General features: G+C 37.2%; 2 protein-coding genes across 2 annotated transcripts in view; one reads left to right on the top strand and one right to left on the bottom strand.

Moving 5' to 3' along the window:
- Positions 1 to 14,105, bottom strand: part of LOC107738462 (cytosolic purine 5'-nucleotidase-like) — a 28,798-nt gene extending 14,693 nt beyond the window's left edge. The window contains exons 1-6 of the mRNA XM_016550221.1: positions 13,944 to 14,105; positions 11,932 to 12,055; positions 8,782 to 8,855; positions 1,355 to 1,472; positions 1,137 to 1,232; positions 939 to 1,030 (exon numbers count right to left, since the gene is read on the bottom strand). Coding sequence (XP_016405707.1) covers positions 939 to 1,030; positions 1,137 to 1,232; positions 1,355 to 1,472; positions 8,782 to 8,855; positions 11,932 to 12,035 — 484 coding nt within the window. The 5' untranslated portion in view covers positions 12,036 to 12,055; positions 13,944 to 14,105. The remainder of the gene's footprint in view (positions 1 to 938; positions 1,031 to 1,136; positions 1,233 to 1,354; positions 1,473 to 8,781; positions 8,856 to 11,931; positions 12,056 to 13,943) is intronic.
- A 5,379-nt stretch (positions 14,106 to 19,484) lies between these two features.
- Positions 19,485 to 23,141, top strand: LOC107738461 (alpha-internexin-like). The gene is made up of 3 exons (XM_016550220.1): positions 19,485 to 20,733; positions 21,587 to 21,711; positions 21,964 to 23,141. The coding sequence occupies exons 1-3, from the start codon at positions 19,696 to 19,698 to the stop codon at positions 22,196 to 22,198; spliced, it is 1,398 nt and encodes a 465-aa protein (XP_016405706.1). The 5' UTR covers positions 19,485 to 19,695; the 3' UTR covers positions 22,199 to 23,141.
- Positions 23,142 to 24,175: the final 1,034 nt, after the last annotated feature.

Below are 24,175 nucleotides of genomic sequence, written 5' to 3'. Positions count from 1 at the left end.
GTATGCAAGAGAACAATAGTGATGGTTTGCCTTATAGGCAAACACCACGAAAATAAGCTAAAATAGCATTTCAGCAAGTTGGCTTTCTCAAGTCAACTTAATTACATTTTAAAATATATTCAAATAGAGAACAGTTCTTTTAAATTGTAATATTTCACAATATTACTATTTTTACTGTATTTTTTATCAAATAAATGCAGCCTTGTTTAGCATAAGAGACTTCTTTTAGTAACATAAAAAAAAACTTACACAAGCAGTTTTGATGAAAGTGCATTTGAAAATGCAACAAAAAATATTTTATCTTGCAAAAAAATGCACTTACCTTATTGCAGGTAAGAAGGTCTAAAACTCTCATGTCATTTGGTCAGTTCAAGTAATAATTTGCTTTAAATGGAAAATTCTGGCAATATCTACTCACCTTATGTCATTCCAAACACATGGCCTTTTTTCCAGACAAAATGGCAAAGCTGCTTTTTTGCCATATGCTCTCATAATGCGCAATTATTATTGATCAAGTTCAGTTGGATCATAGCATAGTTTATTAAAAGATAAGTAAAACACAAAAGAATGAAAAAATTAATTTCCTGCTTTAAATGTAATGAATGTGTTACAGTTATGACCTTAAATTTCAATCCAAGCATGAATCTCTGAATCACCAAGAATGAATCACTTCATTACTCTGTCATACTGTACGAAAGAAAGAAAAAACCCCAAAAAGAATAACTGCACACAAATACAATTACAACCTGTTTCTGAAGACTATATACATGGCCGTTAGTTAGAACAAATATTCTCAGGAAGCAACTCAGGAATTTAAAATAAAAAACACACTCCTCATGCACACGTAAGCATTAAGAGTTAAAAAGAGCCACTGTTAATGTGTATCTGAATGACAGCCAGTGACAGGGCTACGTATAGGACAATGATAAAGTGCCTACCTGGAAGGTTAAAGAGTGTGTTGAGGATGTAGAAGCGTTCTGTGTCATCACGCTGGATAAACTTGTTGGGATAGAGCTCTCGGGTGTCAGGGCTGGCAGTGACACAGAAACATTATGAGCACATACTCCATCGGTTTCATCAGAGTTCAGTAACCAAGACCATCCAGGCAGGGCTTGACGGGGATCGGGATTACTCACCCTCGCAGGAAGTTAAAGCCATGGGCACACACCAGGATGTTTCCATAAGCATCTACCTTCAGGAGGTTGCCATACATGGTGTCAAACACCAGACCTCTGTAAAAACAAAAAGAAAATAAAGGGTTAAATGTGTTATTTATCCTATAAACATAATATCAAATGATAGTCTTGGTACAGACAACTGTCTCAAATATGGTCTGCCAATGAGAGTTTATTACCTTGTAGGGAAAGTGGGGTCATAAACAAAACCGAGCAGTTCCTGCGGGTAGCCAATGGAGACCAGCCGCTCCACAGTCAGATCAAAGCCCAAAGATTCATATTCAGGTGATTTGTATACTATTGATAGAGAGATATTCAGTAAGATATATTGAACAGCACAAATAAAATGAACAGACTACTATATAATTCCATTGTTACATCCTGTACAGTCTTGTAATAAGTATTAATGTACCATAGAGGAACTGTTCATTTTAAAAAATGTTTCATTATTTACTCACCCTCATATTGTTGAGATGTGTTGTTTTTGCCAATTTGTAAATTTTTTTACAATTACAGTAAATGGGGTCCAAAACTAGCTACAAGCCCCAGACATGACATGCAGAAGAAAAAAAAAAGGATATTGTGGCCACAAATTAAGATTTTTTTTGTCATTTTAGTTCAGTTGTGGCCACATTGTTCTAATTAGTTCTTTCGTTTTAGTTTAATCGTGTTCACTTTGTAATAATTAGTTCCCTAGGTTTAATTTAATTAAATTGTGGCCACAATGAATTAGTACACGAGGGAATAAATTACTACAATGTGGCCATGGTTCAACTAAAACAAGAATCCCTTTTGTGATTCCCCATCTTTCCCTGCATGCCATGTGCACTCTCAGAAATAAAGGTACAAAGCTGTCACTGAAGTGGTACTCTAAGGCACAAAGCCTAAATGGTACATTTTAGTTTACCACTAAATGATGCATATTAGTACCTTAAGTTAAAAGTGTATATTAGTACCTTTTGAAAGGTTACCCTCCTAGTTTTGTACCTTTTCCTGAAAGTGTGCGGGGCTCTGTATTTTGTTACATACTAAAAGATTAGTTGCCCAAACAATTCTTTCATTTACTAATAACTATTGGCACAATGATTAATATTTGTGGCTGAAATAACTGTAAAACCCTCCAAACTGAGTTTATTCTGGAAGGGATCTCAATAACAACTGACCAAAAATAAAACATAAATATGCATACATGGCAGCGCGAGTGTTGTATTTAAAGACACTCTCTGTGATACGTGTGGACCCCAACCTTGTCCTTTCACAGAGCAAGCGAAGTGTACCAGAACATTCACATTACAAAGGCTTAGCAGGGCCATGTATGCCCTGTGATCTAATCCAGTATGAAACCGGACCCACTTGCCCTAAAAGATTTAAACCCAATTAGATCCCAAGCCTCTGCAGAGGGATTTGGGTGGTATTTCAGCAACAAAAGGCATTTCGCAAGACCTAACCACAAAATCTGTTGTTCCAGCCTGACACCCAATTGAAGAAGAAATTAAAATAAGACAGACATGTATAGAACAACAGCTTCAGCAAAGATGGGGGTTACTAAACTGTACACAGACACACTTAAGCTCACGTCACATGTTGTTATGGAAGAGCTGGAAATGTGTTATGCTTGTTGTTGATGAGGAGGCAGGTCAAAGGGCAGAAACCCAGAAGGATCTCTTGAGAGTACGAAATGAAAAGAAGAGGAGTGCCTCAGGGTGAACTCCTGGGTCCGTTGCTAATGAAGACTGAGACATGTTTGACCACAACAACCTGTTTGTTTGTTTTTTGCCAGAATGCTTTTTTTCTATAATAGGCTTGTGTTTGTGCAAGTCTGAACATTGTTTGTCAAGATAAGCTCACTAAAAGGAGGAGCTTTATTCTGTTATGGTCCTTCAGAACACCTTTTTATCTGCAGTTGTTCTATTTTGTGCAGTCTCCCACTTTCAGTTTCCCTCTTTCCCTCTTCAAAGCCAAATTCCTCTTTCAAATAAATTCCTTGATGGTCACAGACAGGTGTGACACATTCGATATAACAAAAAATAGCAATGGTTCCACACACTGTCCTAGACCTTTGTTGACATTTGACCAAAATGCTGTGTTTTATAGTACAAGCCGCAGCAGTGTTTTTCTTTTTTTTCCCACAGCTATTGATTTCTTTGTTATTTTACTAATCCATACAGACTATCATAGGCTAGTTTTACCAGTTCCATCGAAATGACATCACAATCACAATCTTTCAGTTATATGAGACATTACAGTAAGTTATTTGTAGGACTGCCTCCAGTGAGTTTCACGATCTGTTCCAGGCTTGTATATCTACAGCTGTATGACAGACAGGCTGTGGAGTGTGAGGCAGATAGAAATTAATCCCCCAGAGAGCCAAGGCCAGAAGTACAGGCACACACAGGCAAGCAAACCCCAACAGAGTCACTAACTCAGGCCAGATACATCCACACAGATAGCAGCTGTACACAAACCCAACTGCCCCTTCCAGTTCTGTCTCTCTCTCTCTCCTCCCTATGATGTTCCACGAAGCTACAGCGAAACCTATTTTGAGCCTCTTTTTCCCTCTCAGTCACTATTCCCATCATCACTCTTTGCTTAACTGCATACACCAGTGTTGACCTTGGACAATGTTGGCCTTGAGCTAGCATACTTCTGCTAGGGTGAAAAGAAAATATTGTTGGCAGTTTTACAGCTGGCAGTCTATACTTCATTATATGTGGCCTACATTAAGACTGGGTAAAAGTTTGAGGTAAAATTAGTTTATGATTATATTGACAAAAAAAGGTTATGAGGTATGCATTGCTGTGAAATACAGATCAAACTTCAGGTAACATGACCATTAATGTATTTACAGTTCAAGTGAAATAAAGGAGCCTCACCTAGATTTGATCAACTATTAGCCAGCAATTAGTCAACATTATGAAATCTTTTTCTCCTTTTTCATAATAAAGCATGTATATAAAATGGGAAAATTATACTGTCCATACCGCTTATACATAAAATACCTAAAATATCTACTTGAAGTAGCCCCTGAGATTTCAATAATTTAACGAAACAATTACTGCTAATGTAAATAGTTACTTTTAAGGGTGTTCACATTTGGGTTCACTCTGTACAAGAACCAACTAACACTTCAAGTCACAATTCAAATATTTATGTCTTAAATTTTTTTAATTTATGTCTTCAAACGTTCAAAACCTCAAGCTTTTAACATGGCAAATATTCAAGATTTTATTATTATTTATTATTATTGGAAATTATGTGAATATGAATGTAAATAAGTGAACCTATAGAGCACATTATACTCACAAATGAACATTAAACAAACTTTTTTTTTTTGTGAGTTTGTGAGAAGCAGCATTTATCGAGCCGCTCCAAAAACATGGCAAACTGCACAAGTGTAAATGAACACAGTGCCACTCTTCACTCTGAAACACGCAGTACAACAGACTATATAGTTCTTTAATTACATTACAGCCTTAATAATCACAGTTATTCCTCAGCGGTTTTCAAACCCTGAGAACCCTGCCCTAAACCAACCAAACATGGTTTGCTAACCTGGCAAAGCTGTTGTTAAGCTCGTTTATCTGGTCTGTGGCCAAAACCTTGCCTGGTGACCAGCTAAGACCAGTAAACTCCCTTTTCAACAGAGTTTTCATCGGCAAGACACAATCTTCATCATCACCAATTTAAGCTGACACCTTCTTTGAGCTTTCTTCTCCAATATTACTGAAGGCAGTAAAATTTTATTACGCCAGCTAAATTATGCCTTAGTCTTCTGTATGACACAAACAAGTGTCCTACTTGTCCACTCTATTACACTGAGGCTCTACACTCTATTAAACTGATTATTAAGAAAATTTATTTTACACCACTACATGAAACTTTAAATACTTCTGTATTTTTCTGTAGCTCCAAACTTGTTTGCAATGACCTATGTGTCGGCCTAGGGCCACTAAGACCATGAAGATTCATGTTTCTTTCTCCATACATTCATGGATAGAATATTATATATGCATGTGTGTTCAGAATGAGGGTACGATGTCAGGCTGGAATTCATAGCTCAGATTACCTTCAGCAAGAAAATAAAATTTGTATCATATTGCAAGGTAAACAAACTCCCTCGACCCCTCAGTCCGTTCATCAAGCTCTCCCTAACTAACATGCTTTATCTGCATTAAAGGGATACTCCAACTCAAAATGAAAATTTTGTAATTAATCACTTTTCCACGTTTGAATAAAGTCGTTATTTTTGTTTTCTTCGCGTACAAATAGTATTTTCGTCGTTTCTTAACGTTACGGTTGAACCACTGATGGCAGATGGACTATTGACAGTGTAATTTACTTGGCAGTCAATCGGACAGTCACAAGCCTCCCGGTTTTCATCCAAAATATCTTAAATTGTGTTCCGAAGACGAACGAAACTTTTAGGGGTTTGGAACGACATGGGGGTAAGTGATTAATGACAAAATTTTCATTTTGGGGTGGAGTATTCCTTTAAGCCTCTGGTTGACTTTGGTTTTGACTTCAGGTTTTTATACAACAGAATACACTAGAGATGCACAATGTTATCAGAAGTGGGCCAATAAAGGCTTAAAATGTAAACATCGGCTTGATATGAAAAATTATGCCGATATGCCTTGCCGATAAGACGAATAACTCACATGTGCTCTGGGTGTGTTAGCAATAAGATCACGTCAGCAGTGTGGTCATTCTTGAAGCAAACTTTTGTCTGAATGGTGATTAGATTGTTTTGGATTGCTGCATTTAATCTGAGAATGCAAGTTTGTTGTATGATAAGAGTCATCAGTTAGTGCACAAGCAGCGGCAGGCAGCCTCCCCCAGGTCCTAATGTGCGTTCAGTACGGCATTTTATTTACTTAGGGGGAGCTGTTGGTCTACTTGTAATAAAATGAAAGCAAAATACACAAATAACATTAAGATTGTGTTTCTGATTAAATAAAGCAGTAACTGATGTCATAAAATCACCAGTATGTTTTGATTTAAAGGTCAGAAGCTATAGCTTACATGAATAAAAACTACAAACATGTCACTTGTAAATTAAATCACTATATATGTACAGATTTATTCATTAATGTGTGATATATTTTTCCAAACAGATTATACAAACTTAAATACAAGGAGCTCTAAAAGATTTTCAGGATTTTCAGAATCTCTAATGCTTTAGACCATCTACAAATGTTAAATCTTCAAATAAAATGTTACGGTTACCACTGCATCTGTCTGAAGAGAAAAAAAAATGCAGCGATTAATTTATAGTTGATTTATAGTTATTTTCAAAGCTTTCAATGAACTCTCATTATAAAAAAACTTCATTATTGTTTTTTGTTTTTTTTATCTAACAAGTAAGTTTTTGTAAAAAACTAACCAAAATTAAATATAATTTGTTTATAATCTCTGCACAGGAGAGACTTGGTGTTTTTTCCAAGCAAAAGGAAATATATCGGTATCGGCATCTGTTATCGGCCAAAATGAGTTGAAAAATATAGGCAAAACAAATCTAATATTGTGCATCCCTATATACAACCTTAAAGATTTAACTTTAAAGATTTTTTTTTTTTTTTTTAAATTTCTCAAGTATTTAATTGGTGCCACTTTACAACAAGGTTCTTTAGTTAACATGAACTAAGCATGAACAATACTTCTACAGCATTTATTAATCTTAGTTAATGTTAATTTCAACATCTACTAATGCATTATTAAAATTTAAACTTGTGCTTGTTAACATAAGTTAATGCACTGTGAATTAACATGAACTAAAAATGAACGACTGTAATTTCACTAACATTAACAAAGATGAATAAATACTGTAAAAAATTTATTGTTCATTGTTTATTCTTGTTAGTTAATACATTAACTAACATTAGCTAATGGAACCTTATTGTAAAGTGTTACCCTTTAATTTGATAAATTGATTAAAAAATCGGAAGCATTCTGAAGTTAAAATACCATTTAAACAGCGTTTTATTTCTCTGTCCTGTGAAAAACACATCTGGCCTATTCAAAGAATGCAGAGGTGGCGGGTTTCATCTGTGATTTAATGGACTGTCAGGTTGAAGAGCTGTCAACACCAAGCTTAGATAGAGAGTTTGTGCCACAGCTCTGTCCACGTGCAGGGTATTATCTTGCATGCTGGTCCCAATCACAAAGGGGATTTAATTATGGAATGGAATAAGCAACAGGAAATATTAATCAGGGCTTGGAAAGTGGTCTTAAACCCTGTATGGTTTGGTTTCATGCTTCTCAAAGCCTGGACTTAAGATCAACAATAAATGCTAACATCTATTAATATTCTATTGTAGAGCCACAGAAAAAGAAAATTGGTCTCATCCAAGAGTAAAGAGTGACAATTTGTCTTGAGAGGCTTTTGAGTATAACATAATGGAATAAATAAAAGAGAATAAAAAAAAAAAAGTAATTTATTATACCTTAAAAGGGATAGTTGACCCCCCAAAAATGAAACACTTTTGTCATTTACTCACCATGTCATTCCAAACATGTATGACTTTCATTATTTTAACATAGAAGAAGATATTTTGAAAAGTGTCTCAATGTTTTTTTTTAAACCTAGGACTTTCAAACCATTCTTCTTTTGCATTCTTCTTTTTGCATACATGTTTGGAAAGTCATGAGAGGGAGTAAATGATAACATAATTCTCATTTAGCTATCTATCAAGAATGATCAAAAGTTAGTTGGCTAAAAAGACATCTCAAGATTGTAAGACTACGGTATGTTTGCCAAAGAATTTTTGTCCGTTTCCTGTTATTGACTGTTATGGATTTTTCAGGACCTCTAAACTGTGGTTGCAACTTGATCAGAGGATAAGAAACAATATAGCTTCATACTTGTAAACATTTGCACTTGGTTACAGCCAGCTATAATGTGGAGGATGTCAACAGCTGAGTGTCCTCAGAATTTAGCTTAAGCCATATTAGCTGCTGGCTATGAGACATGTTATCCAACTCTAAAGAGTCATCCATTCTAACTGTCAAATAACTGATCTGCTTTCTCAGGGCCCAAATCCTGGTTAGTGAGAACCTTGGCAGAGGGAGTCAATGGGGCTGTAGTCATTTGGCGATAAGGTCCCTGGGACCTGGGACCAATAACGGAAAGCAAAGGGATTTCAGAAACCCAATGCATCTGATCCATGTTACAGTGTTGACCATAAGAACCAAACTCTCTCTTATTTCAGGTTCTTGGCTGACCTAAATATCATAAATAATTTAAGATGTAAATATGGTGGCTTGTTTATTTTAATGGTCATTCCAACAAACTAAGCCCCTAGCCAAAAACAAACTCCAGGGTTTAGATCACATAAAATGAGGCACTTTGTGTACACGGGACATCACCTCGATTTTCCAGACTCCAAAACCAGACGAGGAGTGGCTAAATATATTGAAGAACCCTACTGTATGTTTACCCTGACATTCTAAGCAAGAGTGTTACTGGCTCCAAGAGGCACCCAAACATAAGGACAGATCTTCTGAGATTTTTCAGAAATCGGCACATTCCTAGTGCTGTAGACGCAAAGTGGGAATTGGACTGTGAACATTTAAACGTAATCATCAAAGAAAGTAGGGAACACCTTACCTGCTAAAGTGTAGTCCATGTCAAAGCCAAAGCATTTAATCTTTTCCATGGCCAGACTTCTGTTCACAAACACTCTGGGGAAGAATGTGAAACATTCAGAGGTGTATTTGGTTGCAATATTCTGCAATTCTCAATTTTGATTAAAAATTTAATTTAAAAAAAATAACATTTCTCAAGATACTTATATTTCAGGAAAAAAGGGTTGACTTTCAGAAAAAAAAATATTACAAACTACTACAGTATGGCATTCCAAGAAATAAATAAACTCCCATACTCGAGGCCAACATGCTGAGTGATCTGCAATTATTATTTTGCACACTTACAACTCTATGCTTTAGTCCACAAGCAATGACATCTAATGCCACGATATGAACACAAAGGAAATTCTGAATCACTCTCTGTGCATGCATATAATCTGATACTGACATAGATAAACCACAAACTGCCATTGTATTCATAGTTTTACAAGAGATTCAAAGTCTATACTGTAGCAAGAAACAATTTCAACAACTTAAAATAAATTCTAAACTTTTATATAGCAGCTGAATAAATGTAAAGTAATATATTTTACTACACACAAAAAAAACAAAATCGGAAATGATCATCAGAATCGTCAGGCCTGTATTAAACATTTTACAACCCTATAAAAATAAAAAAAAATTAAAAAGAAAATCATTATTACCATAAAAAAACTATTAATTTGATCAATCCTACCTTGTTGTGGCATAACACTGGACTACATCCCATGATTCACTTTTCCAGATAAGACCTGCGCGCTGCATTCTGAGTGGATGTCACTGCTCTAGCTGGTCTGTCAAGCCCATTTCCCTGTTCACCCTGTTACCCCCACAGCAAACAATAGCCCCCTCTCTCTGCTTTCTTGTCATTGAATTTCTGACTTGTTGCAAAAATGATTATGCCAGTTCTATAGCATTCTCTGTTTTTGTGTCAGTTGTTGAGTTAGGGATTGTTTGCTTCCCTTCAAAGACATCTAGAACAATCAACAACAGCAGGAAGAACCAGGCAGGTGCAGTGGCTCAAACAGAGTGTGCATCACTAGTTAGAGACAGCTGGTAAACAGATTACTCTTGTATCTCAAATGGATCTTCATTGTTGCCCGATTCTGTAATAGGCTACTTATACTGTACCAGAGACACTATAAAGGGGAGGAGACGAACCTCTCATATAAAAATGAATGGAAGAAATTATGGTGAATGTAGAAATGGGAAGTCCTGCCTTTCAGCTAAAAGAGCCAATTGCCTTTTTAAGTTTGTTTACTTAGAAACATGCATGTGAAAATGATTAAGTAATGTTTGTTTAGTAACATTTAGTTGAAAATAGGGACGCACCAAAATAAATTTGTTACAAAAACACAGAAACCGAAACTAAGCCAACAAACCAAAAATAATGTATTTGGGTAGCTCAATTTGGTTAAATAGGTAATTGAGTAATTGAACTTGGTTTGCTGTTTAGGGTGTCAAGTTTTCAGGTGATAAACCAGTTGCAGTTAAGCTCTTCAACGACAATATTGTTGAATATTGTTGTCTCTTGATATTTCTTCTGAACAAATTTTAAATATTGCTGTTTTAGAATCCTTTTGGTCAATGATTGCTCTCCAAAATATTTTGTCCAAAATGTTTTTTTTTTTTCAGGTGCAGCTGATTGTTTTTGGGTGTGGAAATTGTGTATCACTGGTTGAAATGTCATCTTGATAAGCAGATTGGAAGTTTTCAAAAACAGACTTACCTTAAGATATTGCAAGAATTAGATGTTTTGTTTCCAGTCAAGACTTGGAGAAACTTGAATGTTCATGCCTTTATCACCAGCAGAGAGTCAGTTAGAAATACCAAGGGTTCACACAAAATAAGGGGAGTCCGCTTTTAGTTATTATGCCGCCCGCAGTTGGAATCAGCTTCCAGAAGAGATCAGATGTGCTAAAACATTAGTCACATTTAAATGCAGACTCAAAACTTACCTGTTTAGCTGTGCATTTACTGATTGCACTATATTTTGTGTATAATCATTTTCTATTCTTAACTGTTTTAAATTCATTTTAAACCTCTTAAATCAATGTATAAATAATTTTCAAAGTTTTAAATTCCTTGTTTTATTGTTGTGATTATTTTTTTAATTCTTTTTTCATTTCTTTTATGTAAAGCACTTTGAATTACCATTGTGTATGAAATGTGCTATATAAATAAACTTGCCTTGCCTTGCCTTAAAAGAAACATGATTTTATTCTACACAGCAATGAGGGTTGAGCAATTTTCGGGACCGTATTCTTTTATTTATTTATTCTTTTCATTTTCTATAGCTCCACCACTACGTTCCACAGAGTTAACACGTTTTTCACTACATACATACATACACACCAGAAATAACCACTGCCTTTGGACCTCAAATAGACTGTATGGTCAATGGAATCCCTGCCATGACACATGACATTTACTTTTCCTTATCTAAACACACTTATCTGGGTAATGGAACAAGGCAGTGAACTTTTGGCTTCAGCACAGAGAAATGTAAAGTCAAAGTTCACGTATAGTACAAAGAGTAAACTACATTCTAATACAGAAGTGACCTTCGGTTGGATTAATACCACAAGTGACGGTGTGTGCTAAAGGTGCAGATTTTTTGTGAAGAACCGAATGGCACCCCTCTTATCTACTGAAGATTGCATAATGCCACTGCATGGCAAATTCCATATTTGTGGGGTTGCACAAGCTTCTCTATGTTCCTCAGTCACCATGTGCCCATGTTCACTATGTAGTTTAAAACAACGCTGCAGGGTTTGGCCTATAATTAGGTAACTCTCTTCTTTATTTTAATTTACCAGAGGAGCTGCTGTCTAAATAATAGGATCTTTTCTTGACAGAGTTGCTTACATTCTTAACATGACACATAAAATCATGGAGTATGGAATGCTTAGTGACAACTATTATAAACTCTTAGACTCAATGGGCTCTTCTAAAATGAGTGGATTGCAAACAAACGACACTTTATCTAAATAGAAAGAATTAAGGATAACACACAAAATGCAATTTCCTTTTGAGGAGATGATGTCTCTGTATTCTAACTGACAAATCTTTCTTTCTAAGCCTAGCAACCCAAACACAGTTATTATACAGTCAGTCTATTCTTCTGATATACCTATGATAGGCCTCTCTCCTGTATTTCTTCATCGCTAGTCCATCCATGTTTGCTGGGAGATCTGCATAGTCCTGAAGTCGATCGCTCCATGATGTCGTCATCATTAAATCTCTCAGTTCTGAGTCTGTAGAAAGATTTAAAAGATCTATTAAACACTTTGAGAAAAAAGAAAGAAACAGAAAAACCTTGAGTAATGTTTTTATTTTATTTTTTATCTGTCTTAGGCACCAAAAGATCACATTAAAGCATGAATGCACTCAGATTTATTAGATTGGATTAGTTATTTTCTGTAGATTTTATCACCTACTAAACAAGCCAATACACAGCTTCTGCCTGTTTATGTGCCTGCTTCTAATCTAATTGCATCAGAATCAAGAAAGACAAGAATAACGACTTGATTTGCTTATCTGAGTGATTTAAACAGATAGCATTAAGTCTTGTAACACTTTGTCTGATTGTTTCTCATACAAGAAAAGCCCACTAAGTCATTGTGAAATCTATTTCGTGACTGAAATGTTTGACAAATATTAAGTCTTCTATTACGTCTTCACAACTTCTGGTAAAGATACTATGCTTCCAATTTAGCTTGCCAATACAAACATCCTCTGCATTTGAAATACTTGGTTTTTGGTATGGAAAGGGTTCAAGTACGTGAACAAAATGCAGGCAAGCAACCAGAAAACACACAACCTGATACTGTCTACCGTCTCTCTCTTGAAAGAAGTTAAATTACATCTCACAAAAATTAAGAAAATTCTAACTATTGAAGCAAGATATGCAGCATAGAAACTTGAGTCAGCATACTGAGGCCGGTGGCCTTCACAAAGGCTGACTTGCACAAACAAGCTGGAGACCTTAAGGGCAAAGGAAGGAGATTTTCCCACTACCCGTCTATTTTATGATCGTTATGCTGAGGTAAAAGGGGATGTGAGATAATAGGGTTTGAAAAGACTTTTAGGTGGTGCTGACATCATTCTCTTCTGTAATACAAGCATATAAAAAAATAAAATAAAAAACACTCTCACTCTTTTTCAAATACATGACCCTTAGGACAAACAACAGAAAAAAATAGGCCTCCATCCACAAATTTTTAGTTTTTTTTCCCCCAAAAGCCCCCAACCAAAAAAAAAAAAAAAAAAAAAAGTAGGTTAAAACTCTTTCATTTAATACGAAAAAAAATAAAAAATACTCCAAGCAGGCAGCTATAATGGCTCACTGTGGTCTATCAGGCTGATTTGCATCTAAATTTTGGGGAAAACCAGAAGGAGAAAGAAGAGTTTTCTTTCTTTGAGTGCATTTGGTCCTTGAACACCAAATAGACACACAGAAAAGAAAAAAGGGGGAAAAAATGTATTTGTTTATATTGGCAAGATGTTCAGCTGTCATGAGAGAAGTTGAAGGTTGATGGGTTTTGGTAACTTTTCAGCGGGTATCTCTATATTTAGCAATATTTCACAAATAGTGCAAATTAGATATTAACAAATATCCAAACATGGTTTGTGCCAAGATATAGCCTCCTTACAACATTTTACTGATAAGTAGCAGTAGCCTAAGACACTGGAGTGGAGACTAAAACTTACTCTTATAGACATGAGACCTGAACCAGTTTGCTGACTTGCACTTTCAGGTGCTTTTTTTGTACGTCATAAATCACAAAAAGTTACATTCAGCAGCTGAAAAACAAGGACAAAGCCCCCGAGGATGTTTGAAGAGCTGACTGGTAAGCAGCCACAGAATTTTCCTGAAAATGGCTGAAACAGAGCTTGATTCAAACAGTTTTGATGTTTTCGGTATCGCGCCTGGTATCTTGTTTATTTACGTCCGTGTAAAATATATTTCCATTGGAGGTCGTCAGACACTGGCTGAATACACACAGCGCTGTGATAAACATCTTCGCGCAAAACATCAAACATCACCGATCTTTTCAAGCTGAAGACAGGCAAAGAGACATGCAAACAAACCACTGACACTAACAACAACAGCTGTAAGTTCAAGCCTATTCGTTCACTTACCTTCCGTCAATACACAAAAGCTCAAGTGCACTGGTAGCGCTGTAAACACTTCGGGAAATATCAATAATTAATCAACAGAATGCACTGCAGTATTCGAGTGAAGCTGTGAGTCTGTTAATGGGAATTAAAAGCTCGTCGTCATAACCGTGTTGTAAGCAGTTGTGGAGGGGCAGGACTGGGCGGTGCTTGACATCCAGAGGAGGCGGAGCAAAATCTGTCACACGTCAGAGACGGAATGTGAAGGCGAGTCAACCTCTTGAAGATGGTTTGGTCTACTGACAGCTCATTGTTTACAGGATTTTTTTATTTTTTTTTTATTTAGCCTGACTGTTTAAAGTAAAACTTTACCATAATTCGTTAACATTAGTTAATGTAATAGTTAAAATATACTAACAAAAGTTCTCGGCCATCTTGATTAATGTAGCCGATTGAACATATAAGGGTTTTTTAAACTGGGGTCCGGGGCCGCTGGACTTGAGGTTATGTTTGGGCCCTATACCTATACACTACAAATGCCCTCAGCTAGAACATCATTATGGAGTAACACAAAATACTCAAAAATTAAAATATGCTTTGAGGTTCATAGCCTATATAGTACAATTAATATGCATATGTCTAGCCTAGTCAAAGTTTAGATTAAATATTAAATAGTCCTTATAATACAACAAACAGGATGTGTTCTCTCAGTTGAGAGATCAAAACCCTGAAATTACAATGGGCAAAAAAAAAAAAAGACTGACTTTTGTCAGATTCTTACATTTAATCAATAAATTCAATCCGAATAAAACGACATGTTGGCTATTAACAATCAAATGAAATCACTATGAACAAAATCCATAGATAGATTCTGCATAAATTATGTCAAGTTTAAATATAACATTTTAATGTAGAAATATTAAATGATTGCAAAAATGAAATAATAAGCTACAGCCTACTTTTTAAAATATGAAACTACAACCGCCAGTAGGTGGCAAGTAAATGTCTTGATGAATGAGTTGAATACTTAAATCAACTGATTCGTTTAAAATGCTAATCATTTAACTTCGCAAACAACTGTACTTACAGCCTGATTGAATCATTTACTGGTCCGTGTAACGCTGAGGAACAAAACACTGTGTTGCTCGGTGATGCGGTTCTGCTGTTTATTCTATTTTCTTTTTGATGGAGAAAAATTAAATTTTTTGTGTCTAAAAGATACTTAGAAACTTGTTTATTGTACATTTGCGATCGTGCAGATATTCGGAAAAACAGGACTCTTGTTTGTATGATAGGCTAACTCCTATAGGCTATCACAGTGGTTCCCAATCCTGGTCCTGGAGAACCCCCAACACTGCACGTTTTTGGTGTCTCTCTTATCTGACACTCACATTTGAGGTCTTGGAGTCTTCACTAATGAGCTGATGAGTTGAATCAGGTGTGTTTGAATAGGGAGACATCTAAAATGTGCAGTGTTGGGGGTTCTCCAGGACCAGGATTGGGAACCACTGGGCTATCATATGTTATAAAAACAAAAACTAATTAAATGGGTATTTTTAATTAATTTATTTTATTTTTAATCATTTTGGGAGAGAGGGAGACAGGAGAGAGCGCTCAAAAACACTTCAGATTGCATAATTTAGTGGAACATTAATTTAATAGCCTAGAATCATCCTGTCAGCCCTGTGTTCCCGTGTTTGTTCTGTTTTTCTCCTAATGTGCTGCGTGACCTAATTTCTCCCTCGTGTTGATTGTGTTCATTGATTTCAGGTGTGTCTTGTCATTAGTCCCTCGTTATCCTGTGTATTTAAGCCCCAGTCTGTTCAGTCTGTGTTTGTCAGGTCTAAACGTCAGTTCCTTGTTCTACATGTGTTTTCCCTGCTATAAAGTTTGTGATGCTGATTCTCCTGTGTCCTCGTTCTCTCCTTGCTCCGACACAGTAGAAGTGTGACAGAAGACCTGACCTAAATAACAGTAACCAGCGACCCTTTTGTTTCTTTTCTGAAAGTAGTTTGTTTTCCGTTAACCCCCCTCCATAAATGGATAAATATTAATTCTGCTGTTAGAAACAATTAAAGAAACAGTGTAGGGGAGTGTTTATTATGTGCAAACAGTGAGAAACTCTATATTTGTGCAGTGCGCGCATGTAAAAAAAAAAATCTATTCTATCTACATCAACCCGATCACTTTATTTAGCGTTCATGTAAACACTACATTCAGATTCATAAATCGACATGAATTCAGTCCGATTGAACCAAAAATTGTGCATGTAAACAGCCACGAAGACAGCGCAGTTTAGAACTCTTCTAATTTTTATTTTTATTTTTTAAACGTAGAGAGTGTGTTGATTTGTGCAATGATAAGCTACCAGCAATGTTAAGATGATTTTAATATATTAGAATGAGTTCATTACAATATAACTCGTACTGGTCAAGTGCCTGTTCTGCCAATAGTTAGCAATGGCCCTATGGTATGCAGTATTTAATAAATTCAGTGCAGTCCCGTATCATATCGTGGCCTCTGTATCATGATACGTATCGTATCGTGACTTTGCTGGTGATACACAGCCCTAATATATATATATATATATATATAAGTGGGTCGCGGCTTGACAACCGTGGGAAAACGTGGGTCCCAAGGCCAAACCAGTTGAGAACCACTGGGCTAAAGGATTAATGGAGCTGTTTAAAGTAGCCGTGATGACAATGGCCGCAAGGTAGTGCTAGGAGGTCTGTGGAAAAGTTTAGAGAAAAACCGTGTAAAATTGTAAAAATAAATAAATAATTAAAGTAAGATTATCTCACTAAATAAATTATAAAACATTTAAAAAATATATTATTAAAATAACTGAATAAAAAGTATTTAAATTAAAGGAGTAGTTCACTTTCAGGATGAAAATTCTGTCATCATTTACTCACCCTCCACTTGTTCCAAACCTGTATGAGTTTATTAATTCTGTTGAACATAAAAAGATATTTTGAAAAATGTTAGTATCCGAACAGTTGATGGGCGCCATTGACATGACATTATTGTTCCTGATTAGTTCATGACTAATTTTAGAACTAACTAATTTCGGTAACACTTGTTAAACACATTTTGTTAACACAATGCTGTTTCATGCATTCAGAGTTGTTTACACTGTTAAAGAGTTGGATTCTTATGCTAAGCATGGACAAAATTTAAAAAAGCAATTTGGACATATGACGGCGTATTTCTGTACTAAAAATCTTACTTCCGGGTTCATACAAGTTTCGGAGAGTTTTTTTCGATCGTGGCTCTTCATGACATAGATGAGAGTGGAACTCCTTATATGGGCATTTCTCCCGGAAGCGCGCGCCCGCGCACACATCGACCAGAGTGAGAGCGAGATTGTGCCCATCAACGCGCTTCATCCAGCGGCAGCGCTGCACGGGACTCGCTCGGGAAGAATGTCTCCAAAGAAGTGTGTTTTTGGTTGCAGGGAAAGATAACTTTGTTCAGCTTCCTAAAGAACCCAACGTTATGTAAACAGTGGATACAGTTTGTTTTTCCGGAGCAGCAACGCAGTTTCACAAGCCTGTGTGTTGACGAACGTTTTATAAACAAGGCCCAGTTCAATGCTGGATTAGCACATTGTTTGATACTGAAAGATGGAGCGGTCCCAGCTATAAAAGAGACCGGTCATGATTCAGAACTGCAGACGGTAAGTGAAACAGCATCAAATTTGTGTTTTGTTGGCGATCAGCACAAGTGCTCGTCACTCTTTAGCTCCGCCCACGGCGCGCCTCCAGGAGCTCAGCATTTTCCGGAGAGAATCGTAAAGCTGTATCTTTCTTTTATAAATATGATAAAACTAAAGACTTTTTGGAGATACGAAGGATGCAGTACTGCTCTATAGGTACTCAAGATTAACATGAGATTGGGTGAAACTGTGTGTGTTATGTCCCCTTTAATTGTTAATCAATGAATCATTGGTACAGCTATATTTCTAGATTCTGTATAGAACTTGTTCTGAAACGGATAACCAAATATGATAAACATTTTCGTTAAAAGCTTATAAGCGATTTTTCTCTGATGAAAACCACAGTGTTCAAAGCATGTGTGTGTGTGTGTGTGATAGAAAGAGAGAGAGAGAGAGAGAGAGAGAGAGAGAGAACGAGAGAGAGAGAGAGAGAAAAGAGAAAAAAACATTTGCAATTTGTGAACATATAACAGGACAGAGTAGAAGGGAGAAGAAACAATCATTGACTGTGTGTCCAGATTGATTAGAGATGCCCGGGTGAAGGCTTCGTTTGAAAAGGCCAACTAGAGTAGATTCAGTCATATGGCACAGTGAGAACATTTAGGCTACTAATGGTAACTCATATAACACAAAGCCTTGACCATCACACGTTCATCGCACCTTTTGATAACACACTGAATAGATTACATGCATATTGGAGTTTTGCACTAGGAGTTTTGAAAATGTATCTCTTTCATGTGAAGAAGAAGAAGAAGAAGAAAAAAAAAAGGAATGGGTATCGCAAATTCTGTCTGAATCTGAAGGCCACACAAGTCATGGAAAGTTTTCCAAGCCTTGCCTTGTTTGTTTGCCTTTAATCTATTGAGATCTCGAAGCGGCCAACAGATGGCAGCACTGTATAACTGCTGTCATACAATATGGCTATATTTACTGTGTAGCCCTATCTTTTACAGTAGTGTCAAATTTAACATTTTACTGACTATTGAAAGTGTAAATCTACGATAGGCTGTTTGTGATTTTTGTTTGATATGTATCTAGCCTAAAATCACGACGTTTGTGTAGACGATAAATTCTTGCATTTATATACCAAAACAGATCAAAACGGTCAAAAGTAAACTATTATTATTCTAATCTACACTGTACACATGCTAATAATTTTAAATAATAAAAAAATAATAATGCCGCAGTATGCAAAGTATGAATTAGGCTACCTACAAATTTACAGATAAAGATGTATATTAGGCCTAACCTACTGGCCATTAAAATATGATGGTTAAGCAACAAATCATCGCTTTACTTTTGCTAGGCTACAGAAAAAGGGGCATTCCCAGAATTTCCTGTACCTATAGCAGTTGAACTCAGATAATTTTTGCATTATAACTATTTGGTATTCCACACAAACTATTTTAGGAACAGATCTATTAACATGCTTTAATTACATGTGCAGAATTGAAATATAATTGCCATGCTTAATGCTTGTAACACCATCACTTTATTTCTTACAACCACAGATGCCAGATTTTTTTCCTACTGCTCTTGTAGCCTACTGTTTTTTTATGTTTTACTCTAAATAATAATAATAATGATCATGATGATGATGATGATGATGATGATGATACAAAATTTATCACAATGGCATGTCTTTAATGTGTGTTCTTGAAGTGTGTGTTATTTTCAGAGGTGGTAGGAATTCTTCATAGATGTGTCGTGATGGTGTATGAGTGAGTAAATAAACGATATGATATTTTGCTGACATCAGCGCTGCGCCAAAAAGGACAGTTCCACCCGCTCGCTGCTGCCGACCTGAGTTTTCACTGATAGACTGAGCACACCTTCCACGGGCAAAAAGCACTCTTTGCGCCTTTAAAAGTTAAAAATAACCTACAGATCAGCTTAGCCTATTTGTCGCATTTCTTCGGGGTCTGTCCATCTAAAACATCTGCAGTAAGGAAGGTTGAATGCGAGGAGCAGCACGGGTAAATTATTGATTGGGACGGTCCTGCTATAAAAAGGAGACGCCGCCTGGGTTCTGCTCCTTGTCTTCAAAACGCCAAGATGAGCTACGGATCCGACATCTACTCTGCCTCTTCCTACCGGAAGATCTTCGGAGACTCTACCCTCTACTCAGCCTCTCCATCCCGGCTGAGCAGCTCCCGGAGCGGGTTTAAGTCCCAGTCCGCGACCCGCACCAGCATCCCCAGCACCTACAAGCGCACCACCCGATCTGCCTTTCCATCTTCATCCTTGACTCTGGAAAGCTTCGACTTCACCCAGAGCACAGCACTTAATAATGAGTTCAAAATCACCCGTACCAATGAGAAGGAGCAGATGCAAGGACTCAATGACCGTTTCGCGATGTTCATCGAGAAAGTTCGCAATTTGGAGCAGCACAACAAAGTGTTGGAAGCCGAACTCGTGACCCTGCGCCAGCGCCAGACAGAACCGTCCCGTCTGGCCGAACTTTACCAGCAGGAGATCCGAGAGCTGCGCTCCCAACTCGAGGAACTTAACGCGGAGAAGAACCAGATGATGTTCGAGCGCGACAACATGGAGGAGGGCATTCAGAAACTCCAGGAGAAGTTCGAGGAGGAGATGAGAATGCGCGAGGAGGCTGAGCAAATGCTTAGAGCTTTCAAGAAGGACGTGGACAACGCCACCATGGTGCGCCTAGACCTGGAGAAAAAGGTCGAATCCCTTCTGGACGAGATCAACTTTATGAGAAATGTGCAGGAGGAGGAGGTAACTGAACTCATGAACATGATCCAGGCTTCCCAGGTGTCAGTGGAGATGGAAGTGGCCAAACCCGATCTCACCTCCGCCCTCAAGGAGATTCGCGGCCAGTACGAGGCTATGGCGAATAAGAACTTGCAGTCCGCTGAAGAGTGGTATAAGACCAAGTTCGCCGATCTTAGCGAACAGGCCAACAAGAGCAACGAGGTCATTCGCGCTAGCAGGGAAGAGCTCAGCGAGTTCAGGAGGCAGCTGCAGTCCAAGACCATCGAGATCGAAAGCCTAAAGGGCACCAATGAATCGCTGGAAAGGCAGATTCATGAGATGGAGGACAGGCTCAACGCTGAGGTCATGGGCTACCAGGTTGGTTTAATCAATTTTAACTTTGCACGCGTGTTCAATTGAGTTGCATGCATGTCGGTAAAGATTTTCACTTCTTTAAAATGATTAAAAACACTGCAAATATTCACCTTCTCTTAAAACAACCAATCGCTATGTATTTGGCTTAAAAATCGATTAATTAGCCTTTGAAACTTATGCATCTGTGAACTATACAACAGACAAAAGATCCCTGTGAAATGGGCGTGACCACAGCAAGTGACTTTGGAATGTTACTGCTTCTCTGTCCATGGTGCTAAAATGACTTCAGACAGTTATCAGACTAAATTAAATGAACAGCCTATATTGGATATAAAAGATTTCCAAACCTTTTACTATATCAGTTATCATCAAAATAATGATGACAAAGTGTCACTAAATAATTAATCTAAGTGCTTTAGCCCATTTTCCACAAGCATCAAATTTACATTGTAAAAGTAACCTACTGTAAACTTTCTTTCTTTCTTTCTTTCTTTCTGCAATGCATGTGCAGTGTCTGAAAATTAATGGTTCTTTATTGACATCAATCGTTTCATAAAGAACCTTTAACATCCATCAAACCTTTCCATTCCACAAAAGGTTCTCAATAGTAGAAAAAAATAGATTTTTAAGGATTTTTATATCTTTAGTTCTTTACACTAAGAAAAATGATGTAGGAACTGTTCCCTTAATGGTTCTTTGGGGAACAAAGAATGGTTCTTCTGTTGCATCGCTACTAAATTTTCCCTTTGGAACCTTTGTATGAAAACATTTCTATCATCAAATCAAGTAATTCAGTGTAAATGCAGCAGTTTTTCTATTGAATTTAATTATAACTATATCATGTAACATCACCCAGGATACAGTTGGGCAGTTGGAGAATGAGCTGAGGACCACTAAGAGTGAGATGGCCCGTCACCTCAGGGAGTACCAAGACCTGCTGAATGTCAAGATGGCGCTTGACATAGAGATAGCTGCTTACAGGTAATAAGCAATGTTTGTTATTGATATGTGAAAGTGAATGCTAGTGAAATGTGCATACTGTACATTCTTTATCAACATACTGTACATGTGACCTAAAATGAAAATCCTGAGAATTTCTTTCATGGAATTAGCTGATGTTATACAGAAATGTATTCCATTGTTCTCTCTTCATTCTGTTTTACACCATAAATCCACCACACCCTTCCTCACCACCTTTTCTTTGTTCACCTTCTCATTTATTATCAATCTCAGGAAACTGTTGGAAGGGGAGGAGACACGTATCAGCACTGGGATCACCTACCCCACCCCTGCCTCAGTGTCCAGCTACAGCTACCTGTCCCGTATGTACAGCAGCACTAGCGCTAGTGGAAAGAAGGAGGTCAAGGATGATGACGACAAACATCAGCAGAGCAGCAAACCCGGCAAAGGCTCCTCCCAGTCTGACGACTCCAAGACGAGTGACAACCCCACCAACCAGAAAAACTAAATGTCTCAACCCTCTTTCTTTCTTCCTCTCCTCCCTCTGCCTTCTCCATTACCCTCTTCTTCCTTTTCCCAAGCAATTCCCCTCCACAAAGGGGGTCTCAGAGAGGAATCTAGCGAATTTCAACTTATTCTCCACTAATTCACCTCCCACTCAGTCACGGGGCAGCAGTTGTTCTGTAGCAAACCACTAACTACTCAATACACACTCTTTGATGCATATATTCTGCATATATTCCTGGGCTGCACTGTGAGCCTTATCGTCACTTTTAACTGTACTATAACAGGCTTCTCTCAGCACATTGCATTAAGGAAATGTCTATGTGGTTAGCTTTGGTGAAGGTAGCTTATTATGCTGCAGTTTTTCCAAAAGCCAGCACAAAACTTGACTTGCAATAATATTTTCTGTCTTACAATATAAGCTGTAAGCCAGTCATTTATTGTTGTCTTTGCATCATGGCAGCCCTAGTAACAATGGCATCTTGGAGTATCATCGCATCAGAATTGCATCTGTTTCTTGACTCCAGTTAACTTCGGTATACTCATAATGCTAAAAAAATAAATAAGTAAAAACAGGAATCTGGAACTATACATGCATAGTTTCGAAAACACTCCACCCAGCCAAATTTCTCTCCAAGACTGCTCTTGATTCCATTTTAAACATGTCTCACCCACTTGCCCTATAAAAGGGACAAGGATTTGAGCCTAATAGCAAGTCCTCACTGCATGAGGTGTATCTGCTCTTTGCATGGTGACTGTATGTGGGTCCAACAGAAGTGTACCTATACTTTCATAGCAGTGTACCTGCCATCCCTCTCAGTACTTAAGGCTGCATTAGTTCACCAGCCAATGGGCAAGACTGAGAGCAAAATGTTACACAGTACTGCTGAAGCCTTTCACATGCTGCTAAATGCTTGTGATTAATACAAATTCTGACAAATACTTTATAGTCAATCAAGTCAGGGCACTTAAATGTATGTAAACGGCATCTCATTCATATCAGTTGTCAGAGTGAAAGGATATGGTGGAATGACTGGGAAAGATATTGTGATAGAAATAATAGAATAATAGAAAGATAGTGTGAGTCCAGAATTGGTTGTGTTTGGGCGGATGATACAAATATTATGACTTTATTAAGAAAAGTAACAGTATATATTTAGAATTTAGAAAATGCATTCACTTTTCAATATTTTACTTGTATATTCGTGGATGCCTGAAGCACATTTACATTGTGGAAACGCAGTCACTAACACAACTTTTCACAATGCATCTCAAACACCTAAACTTCATACTTGAATCTAGTGTACTCTCATACAAAGAAGTCACTGTCACAGTGAACCTCCATTAACCATGGGTCAACAATGAATCCCATTGGTAAACTTATACCATATTAAAATGTAATGCTAGTGAAATAATTTCATAACACTTCTGTTACACTGCCAGGTTTTGATACCACTTGCCTCTATGTCATGGCTTTGGTAAGCCTGCCTTGCTGCACTCTTTCTATAGACAGTTTGAACAGATTGATATTGTTGGGCTTAATTCACTTTAAGAACTGTATGATGGGAACCGAAGTGAATGGATTTCTTTCTCTATATTGGAATCATTTTTTCCGATGAACACTGTGACATTGGCATGCTTAGCTGCGAGGGAATGTCAGGCAAATCTGGAATTTTGTCTTTACATTCTCACAGATGCTCCTTAGGCCTGGTAACCTTGTTATGAATATTCTGAGCATTTTGGTATTTGCTCTGTTATTTTTGGGAGAGCGAAAGGAGATTGCAGAAAGCATAGTGACACAATGCAGTTTGAAGGAGAATTTCAAACTGCACTGCCAAACTTTTGTAATGCATGTGCAATCAACATCCCTCCATAAAAAGTCAACCCACATTTACACCAATACATAACAATCCATCTAAAACATGCTACTGTTTATGTATGAATGCTCTTGGTTAAAAAATTGCCTTAAGCCACCAGCAGC

Source organism: Sinocyclocheilus rhinocerous, unplaced genomic scaffold (assembly GCF_001515625.1).
Source record: "Sinocyclocheilus rhinocerous isolate Xijiao unplaced genomic scaffold, SAMN03320098_v1.1 scaffold1907, whole genome shotgun sequence".
NCBI lineage: Eukaryota > Metazoa > Chordata > Actinopteri > Cypriniformes > Cyprinidae > Sinocyclocheilus > Sinocyclocheilus rhinocerous.
The sequence above is the reverse complement of the archived record's forward strand: the minus strand, read 5'-3'. Positions and strand labels throughout refer to the sequence as shown.

What these genes read in the sequence shown, in the direction of transcription:
- LOC107738461 (XM_016550220.1), top strand. Translation starts at nt 19,696, where the DNA reads ATGAGCTACGGATCCGACATCTACTCTGCCTCTTCCTACCGGAAGATC. An exon ending in CTGAGGTCATGGGCTACCAG is followed by an intron (nt 20,734 to 21,586) that starts GTTGGTTTAATC and finishes AACATCACCCAG; the next exon opens with GATACAGTTGGGCAGTTGGA. An exon ending in ATAGAGATAGCTGCTTACAG is followed by an intron (nt 21,712 to 21,963) that starts GTAATAAGCAAT and finishes TATCAATCTCAG; the next exon opens with GAAACTGTTGGAAGGGGAGG.